At 39.5% G+C, this 22,219-nt stretch overlaps 1 protein-coding gene across 1 annotated transcript in view; it reads right to left on the bottom strand.

Annotated features, from left to right (window-relative positions):
* Positions 1-22,219, bottom strand: part of AATF (apoptosis antagonizing transcription factor) — a 90,744-nt gene that overhangs the window by 12,968 nt on the left and 55,557 nt on the right. Inside the window, exons 9-11 of the mRNA XM_079798431.1 lie at positions 13,299-13,366; positions 11,381-11,461; positions 4,467-4,538 (exon numbers count right to left, since the gene is read on the bottom strand). Coding sequence (XP_079654557.1) covers positions 4,467-4,538; positions 11,381-11,461; positions 13,299-13,366 — 221 coding nt within the window. The remainder of the gene's footprint in view (positions 1-4,466; positions 4,539-11,380; positions 11,462-13,298; positions 13,367-22,219) is intronic.

The following is a 22,219-nucleotide window of genomic DNA, read 5'->3' as shown; positions in this document are numbered from 1 at the left end:
TATTTCTATTACATAAAGGGATAAAGTTAGCAACAGGGGAATCACAAATGGTCTAAGTAACCTCTGGGTTACCAAGTAGGGGGAAAAGAACATGTTCAGTAGAGTGGTAGAATATCCCCAACATTTAGGATACAGACCCACACACAAAAGTGGCAAACCAAAGATAAATCGCCTGAACAAACCCTCAGGAACAGTGTGGCAGTGATATTGACAAAGCACTTTACAAGGCTGGATCACATTTGTGCATTTCTTTTCTATAAAACTCCAGATGTAGAACGATAATGTATTTGGTGCTTAGTAGTTATCATTAAAGCATCCTCTCTGGGTTCCTTTTTTAAATGCCAGTAGCTTTATAAAAGGAGTGGGAAAAGTGTTTTTTATTTGGGGGGAGAATATAAGAGGCATGGAAATTCTTGCTATTCCTATTGAGAATTTCTTTAAGGAATGAAGTACCTATAAAATGTTAATATTGCTATCGTCTTTGTAATAAGAAAAAAAAGTTTCTTAGGAAAATACAATAACCTACACCTCTAAGGGTCCATACCAGAATCAGGACCCTGTTGAAGTAGCAGCTACGCAAGGCAAACACGTATTTTCCTTGGCGTACATCAAGCTGACTGTTCCCACTTAGACCCGTTCCACGCTGACAGCAAAACTCACCATGCCAGCAGAGCAAGCAGTTCGCACGTTCCCTTTCCCTGAGGCCGTGGCCACTTTTGACCTATCTCTGAGGTCTTACTCAGAATGTGCTTCTCCTACTTGCCATTAACATTTTACTATCTGATTTCTATCAGCACGACAAATGAGGAATAATTACAAGTCTGCCTCAGAGAGGCTTTCAAAAACAGGTGATTTTTTCCACAACCTCCAAATTCTTCATTTTGTTAGAACTATAATAAGAGATCATCTGAATTTTACTTCATACTCCCTCTGGTCTGATAGACCTAGGAGGTTCACGTCATGTAAAGTAAGCTGCTTCTGAAATGTCCTTGGTAAGCTTCGGGTCCCTCAATAGTCAGAGAAGTGAACAGCACTCGTGTACATCCTGCAAGTGACATTCTGGCCTGTTCTTGGTGGTAAAAATGTGCTTAGGGTAACTCTCTACCAACGAGACAGCAAGCCTCTTCTCCTCCTTAGCCCACTGATAACTGTCTCTACAATATCCTGTGATATTTTGGCCTCTTAGTAAAATGAGTCTGAAGGACAAACAGTAGCTGCTCTGGGAGCTACTGTCCCATGCCAAGGGTACCCAAGAGTTTAGCAAAGCCAGTGATCATTTTTAGGCTCACGGTAATATCTTTCTTCACATGCAAACATGTAGTACGTGGGCAAAGTGGGATTTCTTTTTTCTCTCAACACTGAGAATGCGCATCAGACCTGCAAGAGAAGCCAACTGCCCACCTCTTAATGGAGTAAAGATCTACTGGCCCAGGAATTATATGAGACTTTAACAAAGGAGACCTGAAGGCACATAAAGGCATTTAAAGCAGTATCCATAGTTTATCTAGAAAGAAAAGCCCCAAAGGGAAATTGGTAACACAGGGAGGGGTGCAAACTATACTCATTTAACTCTGTTTTAAAAGAAGACTGATCTAGAAATTAATGAGGAAAAAACAAAAACAGCCATACATAGGCATTCACTTGCAAAGCACAAGAGAAAATAAGAGGTCACAAAGTTCTGAGTATAAACATATTCAGAACCATCCACAAGCTGTTTAATACTCTAAGCATTGAACAAAGCAAACAAAAAATTAATAATCACTGTGCTCACCTAAACTTGCAGTTCTATTACTTCACAGACAAGGGGGAGAAGGGGAACATGGTAGGATTTAGTAGCAAACTAAATATATGCAGATAAAAGGGTTAAATGTAGTTTGAGGTATAAAGCTGGCAAAACCCACATATGCCACATTATAACCAATCAGTTCAGTTGGTAAAGATTTATGTTTAAAAATGTCTACCACAGCATTATTTACAACAATTATAATTAAAACCATTTACATGCCCAATAATTAGTGAATGGCTAAATAAATAATATTTGAAAGTGTACGTAGTCATTACAAATTTTTGAATGATTTTAATGGTATAATGCTCACAGTACTTAAAGAAAAAATACATAGTAGTGGAATATAATTTTAATTATGTAAAAAAGAAAAACAAGAACATACAAAAAGCAAATTAATTCAAAAGACTAAAAGAAAATATTCTGAAATGTTAAAAGTGGTTATCTCCTGTGTATGTATATACACACTTCCTAGTTCTGAAAGTTCAAAGAGCCCACTGACAATGAGCACCCCTAGCACCCAGATTTTGGTTTCTAAATACCACAATCAACTGAAAAGAATCAGGGCTCCTTGGAGAAAGATTGATTCCAGAGCTAGGACAGGGAAAGTATAAGATGAGCCTAGAACAGTGATGGGCAACCTTTTGAGCTTGGTGTGTCAAACTTCGCCAAAAAACTGAGCATAACTCGGGTAGTGTGTCACTTTGAGGAAAAAACTAACTCCAAGACTCTAGTCGCAAATGTTTCATCCTCAGGAGCAGCAAATGTTTCATCCTCAGGAGTAGCAAATGTTTCATCCTCGGCATGCGGCCGCGTGTCATCAGAAATGGCTACGCGTGTCAGTCATTGGTTCGCCATCACTGGTCTAGAATAACTTTGTTGTGCCAGATGGTAAGGAAGTGCTCAAAGAATAACTGGGAACATCTCAAAAGGACACAAGCCAGCTTGAAGGGGCTTCCTTTAATATGGGACAATTTAACATCAAAATAAACAATGACACTAACAGATTATAATTCACTAAATAAAACAGGAAAGCTGATCCATACTGATATAAATGAATGGTAGAGAAATAAGTAATCTTACAAAAATACTACATTATAATAGACTAGAGGCCCAGTGCATGAAATTCGTGTATTGGGGGTGGAGTGGGGGGAGTCCCCTCAGCCTGGCCTGTGCCCTCTCGCAGTCCAGGACCCCTTGGAGGATGTCGATCTGCCGGCTTAGGGGGATTGGGCCTAAGCCAGCAGGTGGACATCCCTCTCACAATCCAGGATCCCTCGCTCCTTACTGCCCGCCTGCTTGCTCCTTACTGCTCGGCTCACTACTCCTTAGTGCTCCCACCACCACCGCTGCACTAACCAGCTTCTAGCTGAGCAGTGCTCCCCCTGTGGGAGTGCACTGACCAGCAGGGGACAGCTCCTGCGTTGAGCGTCTGCCCCCTGGTGGTCAGTGCACATCATAGCGACGGGTCGTTCCGCCGTAAAGGTTGCTTAGGCTTTTATTATATAGACTAGTGGCCCAGTGCACGAAATTCGTGCATGGGGGGGGGGTGTCCCTCAGCCCGGCCTGCACCCTCTCCAATCTGGGATCCCTCTCGTAATCCGGGACTGCTGGCTCCTAACTGCTCACCTGCCTGCCTGCCTGATCGCCCCTAACCACTCTGACTGCCAGCCTGCTCACCCGCAACTGCCCGCCCCTCCTGGCCTGATTGCCCCTAACCACCTCTGCCTCGGCCCGCCACCATGGCTTTGTCCGGAAGGTCGTCCGGAAGGTCTCCCAGAAGGTCTCCTGGTCTAATTAGCAATATTACCCTTTTATTAGTATAGATATTATGGGTGGGGGCTGGCTGGTCTGCCCTGATGGGGATCCCGGATCAGGGTGGGGGGTCTCTTTGGGGGGGGGGGCGCGAGGCCGGCCTGGGCAAGGGGCTGATGGCCGTTTGCAGGCCAGGCACGTTCCCATCGGGGTGGGAGTCCCCACTGGGGTGTGTGGCCAGCCTGGGCAAGGGGCTGAGAGCCGTTTGGGGGTGGTTTGCAGGCCGGCCAAGCCCTTGGCTTTGTCACGTCTGGAAGGTCTCCGGGAGGTCTCCTGGTCTAATTAGCATATTACTCTTTTATTAGTATAGATTGCCAGCTAATAAATATAGAAGGAATTATTTTTAAAATGGTTATCTCTGAATTCTAATATTATGAGTATACATTTCTATTTTGTGTCAGCTTTATAAAATGAGCACATACTTCTTTTATAAAAATACTTTTTAAAAAAACAACAATCCTTAGCAGCAGCCTGAACACGCATAACATAATGCACATCTCTATAGCCATTTTTAAAAGGACAGCATATGCACAAAACCCCTGAACATAAATCAAGTGCATGTACTGTCCTGACCTGTCTGTCCTAGACAAGAGCTCAGGTGCACTGGGCAGGTGGCTAAAGTTAAAAAGAAAACAAAACAGCAAAATCAAACAAAAATCCACCAGAGGCAACAATGAGATGTATGGAAATTTTGTTTTGGTTTTACAGTAATTATGCAAGTGAAGAGATGTGACAAGGACCCTTGCTATGATGCCAATGACAAATGGTTAACTGATAAGAAGAAATGGAGAGGGTGACGGGCTGTAGAACAGGTCAATATCAGGCTGTCATGAAGCCATTTGAGACACATAATTAATCTATTACTCACCTGGCGTCATCATTCATTGTGGTATGGTCAATAGGTGCCATGAAGCTCAGTAGCTTGCTAAGGACATGAAACCTAAATAAAGCAGGAAACAGGCAGCAACATTAGTAACTATTAAACTAGAAAAGGAAGCACGTTCTATGAGCTAACTAACTCCAGAACATTTGGCTCCAGAGTTGAGTAGAGAACACAGACAGGCATGTAACACTCAAAACTACAGAACCCTTTTTCCTCAATGCTACAGGAGAAAAGTCTGGTAACAGCACATTGTAAATGACAGTTCAACACAGATCCATTTATACCTCAGCCCCCCAAAAAGTAGATACACTGTGTCCTTAGCAATATACTAAACGTTACTCCCTTAAACATTACTCCAGAGTTATACAAATTATTCTATGTTTGTTCACATATTTCTGTGGGGTAAATTGTGAGATGTGAAACTGCTGGTGAATTGAAAGTCATACATATTTAAAATTAAAAACTGAGACAAAATGCCCTCCCAAAGGTTATGTCAATATGTAAGAGTAGCCCTAGCTGGTTTGGCTCAGTGGATAGAGCATCAGCCTACAAAATGAACGGACCCAGGTTCATCAGCCTGCAAACTGTACAGTCCCAAGGGCACATGCCTGGTTTGTGGGCTTGATCCTCAGTAGGGGACATGCAGGAGGCAGCCAATCAATGATTCTCATTCATCACTGATGTTTCTATCTCTCTTTCCCTCTCCCTTCCTCTCTGAAATCAATAAAAAAATATATATGCAAGAGTATAACTTTAGGGTGTCCCAAAAAAATGTATACACACACTTTGAATAATTATAAAAGCAGTGTTTACTAAAATACATTTCATTTTCAAAATTGGGCTATCAGCTGTTAAAGATTGTACATATTTCTTGGGGATACCTGTATTTACCTAACCTTTTTATATAAGTATAAAACATAAATACTGTTAATAGATATATTTTAATATCTTAGGTTTCACCAAAGTTTGGTGTCCATCTAAAAAATGAATACTATTCTTGGTTGTGTCACTTTCTGGACAAAGACTATGAACTATACTCCATAGCTGTGTTGTCTAATCCAGTAGCTAATGGCCACCTGTGGCTACTGAGCACTTGAAGTGTGGCTTATCTGAACTGAGATGTGCTATAAATCTAAGATACACCTGTTTCTTTTTAGTTTTACACTGTGGCTGCGGGAACATTTAAAATTACATATGTAATACATAATGTGTGTGTGTGTGTGTGTGTGTGTTTTAATCCTCACCTGAGGATATTTTTCTATTGATTTCTAGAGAGAGTGGGAGAGGGAAAGACAGAGAAATATCGATGTGAAAGAAACACATCAATTGGTTGCCTTCTGCACACCTCCCCCCTCACCAGGGTGCAGGCCAGCGAGGAGTTTGCAACCGAGGTACGTGCCCTTGATTGGAATTGAACCAGAGCCCTTGGGTTCATAGGCTGACACTCTATATCCACTGAGCCAAACTGGCTAGGGCTGTAATACATATTTTTATTGGATGGCACTGCTCTGTGGAATACCTTTACACTGTAATACAATATAGTAACTATTAACTGCATGATGAAAGACAAGCTTTAAGAAGTAATCAGATTAAAGACATTTAGTAATGTGTGCTTAAAGCAATGCATTTCATCTAATCTTAGTACTGCTGAGGATGAATGCATGTTTTAGTATTAAAACACCTTTTACCAACCATACTAAGAAAAGATAAATGTAATTTTGTGCAGAAGAACAGAGACAAACACAGTAGACATCTCATTATTAAAGACCTGAAAATTTAATTCATTTACATTACAGATCCTGATTAAATCAGTCAAACCCACTTATATATACTGCTGTGTAAAATACTGATAATCAATAGTTATAATTATTTCTAAAAATCAAAATATTCTTTTTTTTTTAAATCCTCACCCAAGGAGATGCTTAGAGGAAGGGGGGTGGGAGAGAGAGAGATCAATGTGAGAGAAACACTGTGTGCCTTCCATATGCTCCTCAACCAGGGATCAAACCCTCAACCCAGGTATGTGCCCTGACTGGGAATCAAATATGCAACCTTTTGGTGCACAGGACAATGCTCAACCAACTGAGCCACTCCGGCCAGGCCAAAATATTCTTCTTTTTTTGTAAATTATTTTCCAGTATCCAACCAGGAAGGTGCCATGCCCAGTCTGACCAGGTTGATGCCACTGACCTGCTATCATTTCAACTAATATTTCCACAAGGTAATGTTCATTGTTGTTACGACATTTCTGGAAATCTTATCTTTCCAACCCTATCACAAACAAAGCGCAAAACTTGCTCAATGATAGAACACAGTATCAGTTATGATAGCTAGTTGAGGTCTAATTTAAGGAAGTATTCATAATATTCTCATCTAGCCTGGGCCACTTGGTTTAATCTTTCAGGGCAGAATGCTAATGAAGTCCAGCTGTCATTCTGGTGCCTGCTGTGGCCACTTGGTCCTGCCAGAGAAACAATTCAACATCCAGAGGTTATATGCATGGGCTCTGGAATCAGACCAATTAGCTCAAATCCCTGTTTGATACGAACTAGCTCTGTAATGCTGGGTAAGTTGTTTTCTTTGACCACTTTACACGAATTAGCTAATTTAATCTGCACAACAACCTATGAGATGTGACTTTTACTTCATTCCTCATAGAAGAGGAAATTGCAGCTCAGAGATATGTTACGTGCCCCAGGTCTCAAGGGCAGTCAGTGGAAGAGTCATATTTCAAACCTAGACAGTTTAGCATCACAGCCTGTGCTTTTTCTATCTCTGCAGGGCCCAACAGTGAGAGTTTCATAAATGTTAGTTATCACTATTGCTATTAATAAAGATCATTCTCTGATTCTGACCACATCCCTCACGTTTATGGTCGAGAGCCAGGTGAATACAGATGACAAAACTGAAAAACCAAAACACATGACCACATGCATTACTTTTCTTTTTACAATAATTTTAGACTTATAGAAAAGCTGCAAACATATAGTACAGATTCATGTTTAATTTCACCCAACTTGCTGTAATGTTAATAACTTACCTAAACATAGTGTAATTGTCAAAATCAGGAAATTAACACTGGTATAATACTATCAACTAAATTATACACCTTATTCAAATTTAACCAGTGTTTACTCCAATGTCCTTTCTCTTTTCTAGGGTCCAAGCTAGGACCCCACATTGCACCTGGATTTCTCAAGGTTGTGTTAAACTCAGCACATTAAAAAACTGAATCTACTCCCTCCCTCAAAGACAAAAAATCGATTTCTTCTGGTAGCTTCCCTCTGAAAACTCTTGAAATCTAACCTTCTCACTTTCCTTTAACTCCTTTCATCTTTCTAAAATGCAACTGAAATGTGATAACATCCCTCTGCCTAAAGTCCTAAATGACGCACTATAGTCTACAGAGTCAAGTCCAAGTTTCTTCAACTGGCTATGATCTAGCACTCACTACTCATACAGCTTCATTTCCTATTCCACATTCACTTTAAGTCTCTCCCAAAACAAATTAATTGCAGTTCCCCAAATGGCCATGTATACTATACTCTCAAGACACATTTTTGCAAACGTTATTCTTTTTGGCCTTTCACTGGCTAACTGTTCCTAGACTGCTCAGTGTGAAGTGTGGATGCTGCACCTTACAGAAAGTCTCCCTGAGCAGTCTGAGTTCCCCCAGAGCAGTGGTCAGCAAACTCATTAGTCAACAGATCCAAATATCAACAGTACAACGATTGAAATTTCTTTTGAGAGCCAAATTTTTTACACTTAAACTTCTTCTAACGCCACTTCTTCAAAATAGACTCGCCCAGGCCATGGTATTTTGTGGAAGAGCCACACTCAAGGGGCCAAAAAGCCACATGTGGCTTTCGAGCTGCAGTTTGCCGACCACAGCCCCAGAGTGAGTCAGGTAATCCTGTACCAGGATGATCTCTACCACAGCACTTTCCACACAGCATCAGTTACTGGCTAATTGTCTGCCATGTCTCCAGACTACATGCCCCTTGAGGGTAGAATGGGTCTTCCCCAGCTCCTAACTTGGCTCCTAGAACTTAAAAAGAAACCCTTCTTATCTTTTAAAAAAACTCTTTTTATCTTTTTATGCTTAGTCCTGTTTAAGAATGTCTATCTCCTGCTTGCCTGTTGTTAGAATAAGATGTCAAATGCCTCTGGATTTATGGAGATTTATAATTTCAATCACTATCAAAATGCTACAAACACAGAAATATATTAGTAACACGTACCTCTGATGAACAGTTTAATGAGGTTTAATAAATATAAGAAAAGCATTGCTATTAAAACAAAATCCTTTTTCTAAAATTTTAACCTAATAAATAACAACTCTGATAAATTCATTTTTTAAAATATATTTCTTTTTTTTTTTAATTGATTTCAGAGAAGAAGGGAGAGGTAGAGAGAGATAGAAACATCAATGATGAGAGAGAATCATTGATTGGCTGCCTCCTGCACGCCCCCCACGTGGGACTGAGCCCGCAACCCGGGCATGTGCCCTTGGCTGGAATCAAACCCAGGACCCTTCAGTCCGCAGGCCAAACCAGTTAGGGTGATAAATTCATTTTGATTTGGAAAACAGCAGACCCGTAGTTCTCCTGAGGTGTTTGCCATGCTCACTTCTCCAACACTCATCCATGTTTCTTAATCTGTGTTATGTTTAGACTCACTGCCATTTCTCATTACCTGATGAGCATGTTCATTTTATTGTCATAATCATCCAAAAACATTTTCTGGCTGACTAATGTCTATAAGGCACTATAGCAGATAATAAGGATGGAATTGTCTTAAAGAATAAAGCAGCATAATTCTTGCTCTCAAGAGGCACACAACTATAGCTACTTGTCCCAATAGTTTTAAAATTTGTAACAGTAAAATATGTAGAAAAGGCATTATTTTCCTCTCTCAATTCTTTTGAAGAGCATATATTTGCAACAGGAATGCCAATAGATACACACAAGAGAAACAAAAGAAACTAACACTTTCGAATGCTTACTACGTACCAGGCATTTATACATTATTTTAATCCTCAAACCAAATCTTGTTGTTTTTTGCTTTAGTTTAAATAGGTTTCCTTTATTTGCAACCTAAAAAATTTTAACTAATTTGGACATGGCCTTTGTATGTAAGCTCATGGTGCAATGGGGAAAACAGATCCGCCCACAAACTAGGCATTTAATACACTGTATAAGATATTATGAGACAACAGAGAGGAGAATAAGGGAATAACTGATGGAGTTGGGGAAGGCTTACAACCAAAGTAATGTCAAACCAAATCTTTAAAGTAGGGATTATTATCTCCACTTAATAAGTGAGAAAGTGAGGCCCAGAGAATAAAGAACAAACAAAATTATATAGCCAGACAGAGCCAGGATTTGAACCCAAGTCTTCTAATTTGAAATCTTGGGCTCCTCCCTCTAGAAAACATATATTGCCTCATACAGCTATAATTTTTAAAGCACAATACTGGAGAAAAATCTGATCTCAAAATTAAAGAATAAGCTTGGCCAGTTATAAAGTACTATTAGTAACTTTCTTTTTCAAGTCCGTACAGAGGTGGCGTGTATAGAAGAGACATGTACAAAAGAGGCATGCATGTGAACCAGCAAGTATATGAACACTAGAGCAGGAGACAGGCCCAGTCTTGGAGTAATAATAGCATAATAAGGATGGTAATAATGGCAACAAATATTTATACTATGTACCTGGCACTGTTCTAAGAGTAGCACATATACCTACTCTCTTAATCCTCACAGCAATCCTACAATCCAGTACTACTATCACCCCCATTTTACAGGTGAAGGCACTAACACAGAGAGTTTAACGGCTTTGCCCAAAGTAACTACTAGTCAATGTCAAAGCTGGGATTTAAATTCTGACAGTTTGGCTCTCGAGTACATGCTCTTAACCACTACTCTAAAAGCGAACCTGGGGAACTATGAAGATTTGGAAATTTCAACACGTGAAAAAAGGTAATTTCTGTAAAGTTATCGAAAAATAAGCATTTCCTGAGAAGTTCTGTTAAACACTCAAACAGGTTCATTAAAGTAGTTGTGAAATCTGCTTCTCTGAAGGTATTTAAAAATGAGATAGATCCACATTTGTCCAAAGGGAATTTAATGACAGGCAGGCTCTAATAAGGATGTGGGATTAGCCACCTGCCTAAAACTGTCCTAACACAATGAGTTTAAGAATTTTTTTCAACGTGCACCTGAATTACAAGTAGTTTCTTTGTCACGGAAGCTTTGTGTGAATGATATAATGTAATACATATAGTTACAAGGAATCTAAATCCAAAAGCATAGATTTAAAACACTCCTATTCTCATTCCTTTTTTTCTCTGCATATTTGTAAGACACCTTAAAGAAATCACAGGGTTGAGAGTTTTCCTATAGTCAGAAATTTCTTGGCTTTCTCATAAAAATTATATTTATCTCATTTAAGCACATTGTTAACATCCTCTGGAATCTTTAATTATAACTTTTTAGCATAGTGTGTACCTGTATAGCATCATGAAATGAACCAATATAATCCTATTCTAAATAAGACTCCAAAAACCAAAAATTTTATAGCATTCTACAGAAATCACTTTTTAAAACTAAGACATTTCAACTATCTTGCCTTGTTTACTTATTTCTCCTTCAGAGAAATGCAGATATTACATAACCTGCCCATTTACAAGAGTAGAACAAAAAAACCATAAGACCATTATTTCCATTTTAGAGTAAGGAAACTGGGTCAGAAAAAAGTCTCAAATATTTCAGTTATTTTTTTAATCCTTAAAAACAGAATCACCAGAAGAAATAGTAAAATGGCATAAATAGGCAAAAATGCAAGAGAAGAGAGATATTAACATAATATGTTCAAATTTTTTCTGAAAAGTAACTCACCGAAGTTTCCGTCCTTTGCTGGCTTTCCTATCTACTTTCTTGTGGATTTTGCTTCGTAACTTCTGGATTGCAAGCCACTGCCTGGGAAATTCACAAGCAATGTTATGCATCATCACTAACAGAAATAGTTATACATATTGACAAATTGGAATTTTTCCCACTAACAACCCTGCAGAAAGAAATCATCAACCTACATGAAGTTCCTCAAGATAGTCTGGGGCCAAAGTGACTAATCAATTGAAGAGGATTTGTGCAATGGTAAAAAAACAAATGGCAGCTGGGAAATTCTACAGCAAATTTGGTTAACAATGCTCCTTAGTATTTGGAACTGCTGTGACAAGCACTAAATAAATCTACCAGTCTGTAGAAAAACCTATCAAATTGAGTACAGCTGCTTGGGTTTGCTTTTAATGTTTTAGCTGTGCAGCAAGTTCTATTACTAATATTGCAAATCTTGGTGTGGTTTAAACACATGAATTCTTTAAATCTAATTTTGCCTTTGTTAATACCCAACTGCTTTTTCTTGTGCTTTCCAATTTTTGCTAATTTCTAAAATTATTATCCACTACTGATACCAGTTTTACAGTAACTTTACTATTTTTTATTTAATTTGTGATATTTCAGAATGTGTTGCTAAAAGGTAAGGGCTCTCCTTCCCTCTCCCCAGTATAAGCTCAATACCACTGTCACACCTAAAAAAAGTTAACAATAATTCCTTACTATCAAATATTCAGTCAGTCTTCAAATTTTCCAGATTGTCTCAATTTTACAGTTTGTTTGAGTCAGGATCCAAACAAGATTTACATTTTCTACAATAATTTTTGATGAAAAGGAATTAATTTTTCAAATAAAAGATACTGGGCTAAAAAAAATCTTCATAAATTGCTCATATGAACAAATGGGGAAAAACCAAGAAGGAGAAACAGTAGCAGCTCGTCATCTTACCTGATTTATACAATGAAAATTCAACATCGGGGGGAAAAAAAAAAACCTAGGGAAATCCAATTACTGTAATCTTAATATAATCTTAATTACCATAATCTATTTTATTGTAAAGTGAGATAAATGTACAATATAATCACCACTTAAATACAATTTACGCTATCACATTAAATTTATAGTGAACAGCTCTCTATAACATTCCAGGGAGACACAAAATACCAACAACATCCTATCCTAAAATTCAAATAATGTTTTACTCAAAATTATTTCATCAACACAAATTTTTCTTTGCATTCTCCAAATGTTTCTCTGTACAGAATCTACTCTGGCACTTGCAGCTTTTGTTTCCTTTCAGGCTTTTGCAAATTATGGCTCATGGCTATTTAAATGTACACTATTCATTAGGTAGCACTCTAAATGCCCTTTTTATTTTCCAACCACAGGATGAAGCATACACACAAGAGCCTTCCTTCACTACTTTGCATTCTCCCCTGACATCTGGGTAATGCTGCCACGTTCCATTTCTAATTGTGCTGAAGCTTTTACTGAGGGGTGGAGGTCTAAATTAGGGCAGACTCTAACAAAGCAGATTCAACTACCAGCAAGGAACCTGTTGTACACAGTGCCACATCTGACAGCTGAGAGCACACATTTGGGGTTTCTTTTTATCCACTGGTCAGAGATTGATACAGATACAGTCACAATCCAAATCAGAGAGCATAGAGCATAAGATTGATTTTGAAAAACAAACCCTAGAACAAATACATATTTATAATCTCTTATTCAAACTGCACATAAGGGAATGTAGGGTAAACAATTAGGGTTTCCATCACTTTGTCTTTCTAGCTCTTATAATCTTACTCAACTTTTATAATCATAGGGCCAATCATTACCTTGGAGGCAGAATTAAAGGAAATCAAAGGGAGAAACTATTATGTAGGCTGCTTGCATAAACAGAAAGCTGTATCTAAATTACCTTCCCATGGCCACCTGATCATTGGGATCCAATGAGCTGGTCTTCCGTTCTATGAGTTCTCGAAGGAGCTAGGGGGAAAAATAAAGCAACTGGTTTATTTATTATCTCCCAGCACCAACTAACTTTAAAAGGGCACCGTAGGAGTTTTGAATGGCATAGCAACATCTCTAAAACTACAATCAATAAGGGACAACCCAATGGCAAGAGCATGACTGAATTCCTATTAACCCTTTCATATTTATATACCCTTAAAAAGGTGGCTAGAGCAATAGCTGAGAACAGAGAAGTCCATTTGGAAGACTTATTGTACTGCAGTTCATTTCAAATGGATCAATGAATCTGCAACATCCCCTTCATTGTTTTTATGATTAGTTTTGTCCACCTCATCGATATCAATGGAGAATCTTTAAAAGGTCAGGTGGGAAGGGCTATGTGGCAAAAAGGAAGATGCATCAGCTTCTCACCAATAGGATCGTGGTACATAGTTAACTTCTGACCTATAATCTCCAGCAGTCAGGAAGGACTTCCTCAGGCAAAAGCCTTTATTATATATAATTAAAGGTGTGGACTTCATTCTCTTGCTTTCCATAGCTAGTACTCTACCCTGCTAACTATTAAGTGATTTAACCGTATATGACACCAACACATTCACAGCCACAATAATTTTAAGAGGGAACCTAAAGAAAGACATATGTGCGCATTACAAATACAACACAGAAAACCGGTCTCTCATCCTATACAATTAACTTCATAGGAACTCTATCCTACTCTTCTACTCTCCTCTTAATCCTGGGTAGTCCACTGCATGCAATCAGTCTACATCTGTATCTTTTACACAGACCTGACCATTTGCACTGGGTCTTAAAGTCCTAGGTAAAGAGAAGCAATGGATTTAAAAGGTAAACATTGAAGGAGGAGAATTTTAAATTACAATAATAAAACTGCATATCATCTCTCCTATACAAACGCTATAAGTATGCAGGGGAATTGGAACAGAGATTAAAATTCCAAAAATCTTCTATGAGAAATCTAAGGGGAGACACCAAAATAAACTAGTTCCTGCTAATCATCTGTCAATAATACTGGTTTGATTATAAAACTTGTTTCTTCACAATAATAAGTAATTGCTTCATAGAGGCATGGCAGCAATATAGATATTTCACCAAGTTAAATAACTGAAGTCTGTGGGAGAATAGAGGAGGAGGAATAAATTCCTATGAAAGTAGTTCATGCTCTCAATTTCATTTGTGTAAGTAGGCACTGGAAGAAATAAAACAAATTTATAAAAATATTAATTTCCAAAAGGGAAAAGGATATCTCAATTGCAATTAAAGAACTGCCTGTAATGTTTTTTCATTTGCTTATTTTAGACACTAATACTATAGCAATTACGTTTAAAATGCGGGGACCAGAGGCCACTGGTTTATTATCACTAGAAAACAGCAAGCTATTTCTCTACCCTGTTTATCTGATTGATTCCCAACACCTTTCTGGCAGCCAATCTATCAGTTTATCTCTCCTACTTCATCACAGTCACTTCTGGCAGCTAAATACAAGATCCAAATCCAGTGTTACACAGACATACGACATAGTAAACCTCTGTAACACTGCTACTCTGTAAACAGCTGCCCTTAAGGCTAAGCAAAAATGGGCTTCTGGTCCCTAGTCAATATGTTGTCAAAAGCAAGGTTGGGAGGGAGAAGACGGAGAGGTTAGTAATAAAAAAAATAAAAATAAAATTTTTTTAGATAAAGAAGAAGAAGAAAAAGAAGAGAAAGAAAAAATATATATAATGGAATGACTGCATCTCACTGCCCTTACCTTGTTCCAGCCACATAAGAAATTACAACCGTTCCTGCTTTTCCTAATCAGCTCTGATCCCTTGAGACTGGAGCTGTCATGGCCACTGGGAGCAAGTGCTCATGGAAGGCTGCCCCAGCACAAAAGGGGTGATCCTCTGGAAGAAAGCCCCATATGTCCTTCCCAGAGGCTGAAAACAGGAGCCGCACAACTGCAGTGGATCCATTACACTTGCAGTGGCCTCTGCAATCCAAACACCAGGTTGGTGCAGTGTTTACTTTCCAGCACTCTGGGTACTTTACATATGCTGGTTTGCATTTTCACTACCCAAGTGCCTTGCATGGCTATTCTTAGTCATTCGTGATTAGGAAAATAGTTTTCTTGGTCTATCTGGCTGTCTTGTTTATTCAACCCAATATTTCAAAAGATCCTGTTGTGTGTACAGTAGTAATAAAAAAGTAGCAAGAAAATACAAGTAAACTATTCCCATGGCTATTACTATTTCCCACAGCTATTACTATCACTGGATTTAAATTTAATTAGGAAAACTGCTTTCAGAAAAGTTGCAGAAAAAAACGAAGCTTTAGGGATATTGCTGAAGAATTCAATTTTGCTTCTCAGTTCAATTTTTATAAGCTGAACTTTATGAACAAACTTTTCCATTAAAATTCAGGTTTTGGTTACAGTTATTGGAGCTTTTAATTTTGGCAATGATGACACAATATTTGTACTTTTCTATGTGACTCGGGAAATGGAGCGATGTGTGAAATATTTTTGTTCTAGCCTGTTATAATTCCTCCAGAGAGTCAACTCAGAAAAGCTGGATTGTTTCTCGAGTTCTAGGGGAAAATCATAGTTAGGTTTCCAGGTCAGCCCATAGAAGCCTATTTAACCCATAACAACATACATGAGGAATAGCATTGCTAGTATTATGCAGCATCTAATCAGCATTTATAATACTTTCCCTAGAAAAATGTATGCCAGAATCAGTTAAAAATGGCAGATTGAACACATTAGTTTATTTCTTCTCCCTTCTCAAGCCTCTAAAAGACAGTAGAGGAATAAAATAAATGTATTAACCCACAAGAAAGAAGAGAAAGGGAGAGCTAATGAGAGCAGATTTTCATAAATTTTTCAAAGACAGTCAGGAGATGGAGGAGTAAAAGGAAGTTATCACTCAAGTACCCAGAGGGAATAAGGTGGGGGTGGAGCTAATTAGGCTGACAGAAGCCTAGGGAGGACGAGCTCTTGGAGTGGCAGTTACCATGAAAGGTGGAGAAGGGGAGGGGGGCAGAACTACTGAGCCCTCTCCATTTACCCCCTCACCACTTCCTCTCACTGGAGGCGGGGGGGGGGGGGGGGGGGGGGGAGGGGGCGCGGTAAGGAAGTTTTATTCTCTGGAAAAAGTGAGCCACTGAAGCTCCAGACAGAGAAATAGAAGGCACTGAAGGCTGGGATGAGGCAGAAGGGAAAGGCACTGTGCTCCTCTCTGGGCCCTTCGGCTTCCTTCCCATACCCTAGGCACAGAAGGTTAGCACCCACATATTAACCATCTAGGCAGCAGAGCAGAGGAGGAGTCTTTTCTGGAGAGACTGCAGGGCTGATCCATGTTCTCCCTCCCCAGAAAATAATGTCCAAGTTCTGACATTTGAGAATATTCCAACCAAAAGAGGTGAGTTCACAGCACAATTATAAAGGAGCCAAAAAGCTATGATCAGTTTTCAGAGGTATTTTTGAATGCCTTCCTCTTAAATATGAAGAGACAGTTAAGGATCATCAGCATCTGAAGAAAGCCTCAGACATAGACCAAAACAAACAGGAAAAAAAAGGGGGGACTCAAGAAAGCAATTGGGGGGGGGGGCGGGAAGAAAGGAGGGAGGGGAAAAAATACACTTCCATAAGAACAGGATGCTTAGGAAAAAAGTAAAACAAGAAATTAAATACAAACAGAAAAATTCAATTTCAACAGAATGACTGGAAGATAAATATACAAAAATCTTTCAGATACAAAACCAAGAGGTGAAAAGATAATATCCCCTTACTTATTTGGGAGGGAAAAAAATCTGGAAGACAATCCAGAATGTCAAATATCTAACTAACAAAGGCTGGGAGAACATTTATTTAAGAAATAATGAAAATTTCCCAAAATTGAAGGACAGGAATGAACCTACAAAGATCTAGTACAATGAATGAAAAAAGATTTTCCCAAGACACATCATCGTGAAATGTGGAACACAAGAAGCGAAGAGAAGATCCTAAATGACTAGAGAAAAACAGGTCACATATTAAAGAGGGTGACCACATGTCCCAGTTTACCCCAGAGAGTCCAGGTTTATGCTGCTATCTTGGTATTCTTTCAAGGCAAGCACCTCAAGTGTCCCAGTTTTGACAATAAATTATATAGTCATTTAAGCAATGAAAATCTAAATGTGATTAGACATCTCAATAGCAACAGCAGATACCAGAGGACAGCTGAGCAATGCCTTCAAAATTCTAAGGAAAATGACTTTCAACCTCAAATTCCATACACAGCCAAAGTGTTAACCAAGTATGAGAGTTACATAAGACATTTTCACACATGCAGGGCCTCAACAATTTATTCTCCACATACTCCTTTCACAGGAAGTTGTGCTTCAGTAAAAAGAGAGCATACAGCAAGAAAGAAAAAGAATAAGATGTTCAGAAACAGGTCTAACTCAGGAAAAAAGCTAAGGCAAGACCACGGATGACAGTGGCCCAGGGAGCAGCCGTTCCAGAAGGAACAGAGTCCAGGGAACTCTGGAGGAAGGTCTCTGGGGAAAAGACAGGAGGAGGGGGAAAGTAATAGGTTATTTTATATACTTGAGGCATTTTGAGTAAGTGGGGGGAAAATACCAAGAGATAAACAGGAAACAAAGCAGATTGTTTTAAAACAGGTAGTATTAGCTCTAGAAAACAAATTTGTGAGGAAATGTAATCACATTCTATTACTTGTGAACATTTTTTAGTCATAACACTCACTTGTTTTCACAAAACTCTTGACAATGTACATGGAGAATGGAAAACTGAAGTGTGGAGGGAGTTATAGGAGAGCTAGGAGAGTCTCATATAGGAGAGCTAGGGCCTCACTACCAAAAATCAAGAAATGATTTGATAAATGACTAAAATTGACATATCAACAGTAGTATATATTATTTTTAAATATGCAAGTAATTAGGAAAATAAATAAAAGTATGGGAAGTTTTTACCCTCCAGGACTTCTTAGCACCCTACTATTATACCATTTCTTAGGCAATGGAGAAGCCAAGAAGAATATGTCAGTATTAATTCAGCAATGCCCAGAGAAAAGATATAGATGTTTCTGAAAAATCTTCCCAGTCTGCAAATTCACACTGAGAAATTTTACAATTCCTACAAGGGGGAAAAAGAGCAGGAGGATTTAGAAAATACAGATTAAAACCCTTAGAATATTTTTCTGTTTTCTAAACATGGCAATATACTAGAAATAGTACTGATGAACATTTATTTTTATTTGTTGCAGATAATACAAATAATTGTTAACAGCTCTGAGATATAATTCACTTCCATTCATCCATTAAAAATGTATATAGTATATTTTAGTAAGTTCAGAGTTATGCAATCACCACATTTCATTTTTTACATTTTCATCCCTACCCCATATTTATTAGCTGTCATCCCCAGGACACCCCAGCCATATATTCTCATAGCCTTAAGCAACCACTAATCTTTCTGTCTTTATGACATGACCATTCTAGACATCTATCTATATATATAAAACCCTAATATACAAATAGGCCCAACGGCGGAACAACTGAACAACTGGTCACTATGACATGTGCTGACCACTGGGGGGAGGGGGGGCACACGGAACATGGTGAGCATTGGCAGTAGGCGGCAGAGTGCAGAACATGGTGGGCGTTGGCCGCAGTGGGATGGTGGAGCAGGTGAGCGGGGGCGCCAGACCAAGGCCAGTGGCTGTGATCAGGGTGAGCCTGTAGTGGTTACTGGAAATTCTTTACTACCGCGCCATGTGGTCCCACCCGGTGCTTGCACCTGCTGCCAGCACTGGCCCCACTCGCACCCACTGCCGGTGCCGGCCCCGCTTGCACCCACTGCTGGCGCCGGAGCTGCCTCTCACACCCGCTGCCAGTGATGGCCCCGCTCGCACCCACAGCCAGTGTTGGAGCCGCCACTCACACCTGCTGCCAGCACCCGGCACCAGTCCTGATCGCTCGGCGCCGTCAGTGGGTGCAAGTGGTGGCTACCAGCCCTGATCGTCCCTGAGGGCTTCTCCACCTCCCCCTGCTCCTGAGGGGCGATTGGGACAGCAGTCGCTGCTCACACCCACTACTGGTGCCAGCCCCACTTGCACCCGCTGCTGGCACAGGCCCCAATAGCTCCACGCCGTCAGCGGGTGCGAGCGGGGCCAGCGCCATCAGCACGTGGGAGCAGCGGCGGCGGGAGCGGGGCTGCCAGCTAACAGGGGACCAGGAGTAGTGGTGGGCGGGGCCAGGCAGGGGCACAGAGGATGGGCGGAGACGTGCCCCTGTGCCCACCGCAACCTCGCAGCCCACAGTTCCTTTCAAGGTGCACAAATTTGTGCACTGGGCCCCTAGTTTCATATAAATGGGATCATACAATATATGTCCTTTTATGACTGACTTCTTTCACTTAACATGTTTCAAAGGTTCATCCATATTGTAGCATGTGTCAGTACTTCATTCCTTTTTATGGCTGAGTAATATTCCATTGTATGGATACATCATATTTTGTTTAACCATTCATCCATTGAAGGACATTTTAGTTGTTTCCATTTTGTGACTATTATGAATAACTAGAGGCCCGGTGCACAAAATTCGTGCATGGGTAGGGTCCCTAGGCCTGGTTAGTGATCAAGGCCAATTGGGGCCTTCCGGCTGCAGGCTGGGGCCTCCCTTCCCCGGCTGCTGGCTGCCTGCTGGGGACTTCCTTTGCATACTAGGCTTTTATATAAAGAGATGCTGCTATAAACAGTCATTACAAATTTTTGTGCAAATATATGCTTTCATTTCTCTATACCTACAATGAAATTGCTAGGTCACACAGTTACTCTATGTTTAAAATTTTGAGGAACTGCCTGTTTTCCAAAGTAGCTGCCTGACTTAGCGTTCCCAGCAATGTTTGAGAGGTCCAATTTTTCTATATCCTTTCCAGCACTTGTTATTATCTTACTTTTTGATGATAGCCATCCTAGTGAGTGTAAAGTATTATCTCATCTTTCTATGGTTTTGAATTGCATTTCCCTGATAGCTAGTGAGGTTGAGTATCTTCCTGTGCTTATTGGCCATTTGTATATCTTCTTTGAAGAAATGTCTATTCAGATGCTTTGCCCATTCTTTAATTAATTTTAGGTTGTCTTTTTATTGTTGAGTTATAAGAGTACTTTATATATTCTAGATATCAGTCCCTTATCAACTCCCATTTTGTGGGTTGTCTTTCCACTTTCTTGATGGCATCATCTGCAGTAGAAAAGTTTTTAATTTTGATGTAGTCCCATTTTTTTCATGTCATTTGTGCTTCTGGTGTTCTATCTAAGACACCACTGCCTAACCATTTACTCCTAAGTTTTCTTCTAAGCATTTTATAGTTCTAGCTCTTATATATAGATCTATAATCCATTTTGAGTTAACTTCTGTGCATGGTGTGAGGTAGGGGTCCAATCTCATTCTTTTGCATGTGGATATCCAATTGCACCATTTGCTGAAAAACTATTCTTTGAATTGTTTTGGCACTCTTGTCTAAAACCCAAATAATTTTTATTTTTATAATTTTTTAAAATATATTTTATTGATTTTTTACAGAGGAAGGGAGAGGTATAGAGAGTCAGAAACATCGATGGGAGAGAAACATCAATCAGCTGCCTCCTGCACACCTCCTACTGGGGATGTGCCCGCAACCAAGGCACATGCCCTTGACCAGAATCGAACCTGGGACCTTTCAGTCCGCAGGCCAACACTCTATCCACTGAGCCAAACCAGTTAGGGCAAAAACCCAAATAATTTTTAAAGCATTTGTTTTTATGGCCACATATTCCCTGGCTTTCTGAATTTGCGACCCATAATTATTGATTCATACCTCTCAGGCTTCCCTGGCTCATAGCCACAGATGCATGAGATGGAAAAAAGCTTGAGGCAACCCTCTATTTAACTTACTTAACCTTGCTGAGTCAGGATTTCTCAAACTCTCTCCCCAATACATAGAGAGCATATGAAAGAAGTGAAGTCAAAGCCTCTTATATGTGTTTCTGTCCCTCTGTCATTGAAAGATAACAAAAAGCAGACTCACAAGGCCTGGATTTACTCTTCCCTCAGCTTCCTCTCTAGTTCCCATAAGAATTCTTAGTGAAAATATATCTATTTCTGCTCTGCCTTCTACTTTATCACCATTTTTTTTCTGTTCTCAGCTCTCCAGTCTTTCAAATTATCCCCAAAAGGAGCCATATGCAATTTCTATATACTCTATTTGAAGTGTACAAAAAATAAATCCACATATACTATAATTTCAAATAGCTGGGAAGGAATTACTATACATGCCTATAGTATAAAATTGCCACAAAATGATCCACTCCTCGTGGGTAACTTTTTTCTGTTTCCTTTCTACATTGCCTATTCATTCCTCAACCAACTCTATACTGTCATAATATTTCTACCTCCATTATTATACTGAAACAACGTATGTCAAGAATTCCAGATATCCATATCTAATGGACATCTGTCTTTACTCATCTTACCAGACTTCTTGAAGCAGCAAGTTACACTAGACATTCTCACCTTCCTAAAACACTTTTCTTAGAATCTTTGAGGCACCTCCTTTGCTTTACTCCACATTCAAACATTAAATACTAACATTCCTCAAGTGTCAGTTCCAAGCCTTTTTTCTTCTCACTCCAATGCTTCCCCCGAGTTTCATTCTATTCTCAAGGCTTCAATAACCTAAGAGTTATCCCTGGAATTCCTTTTCCTTATGCTCAATATCTAATCTATCTCCAAGTCTTATATATATGATCCACTAATTCAGGAATCTGTCCATTTTTCTCTATCTCCAATGCCTGTACAGGCTATTACTTTCTTTTAATAAAATAT

The sequence above is a fragment of the Cnephaeus nilssonii genome (assembly GCF_951640355.1).
Source record: "Cnephaeus nilssonii genome assembly, chromosome: 19".
NCBI classification, from domain to species: Eukaryota; Metazoa; Chordata; class Mammalia; order Chiroptera; family Vespertilionidae; genus Cnephaeus; species Cnephaeus nilssonii.
The sequence above is the reverse complement of the archived record's forward strand: the minus strand, read 5'-3'. Positions and strand labels throughout refer to the sequence as shown.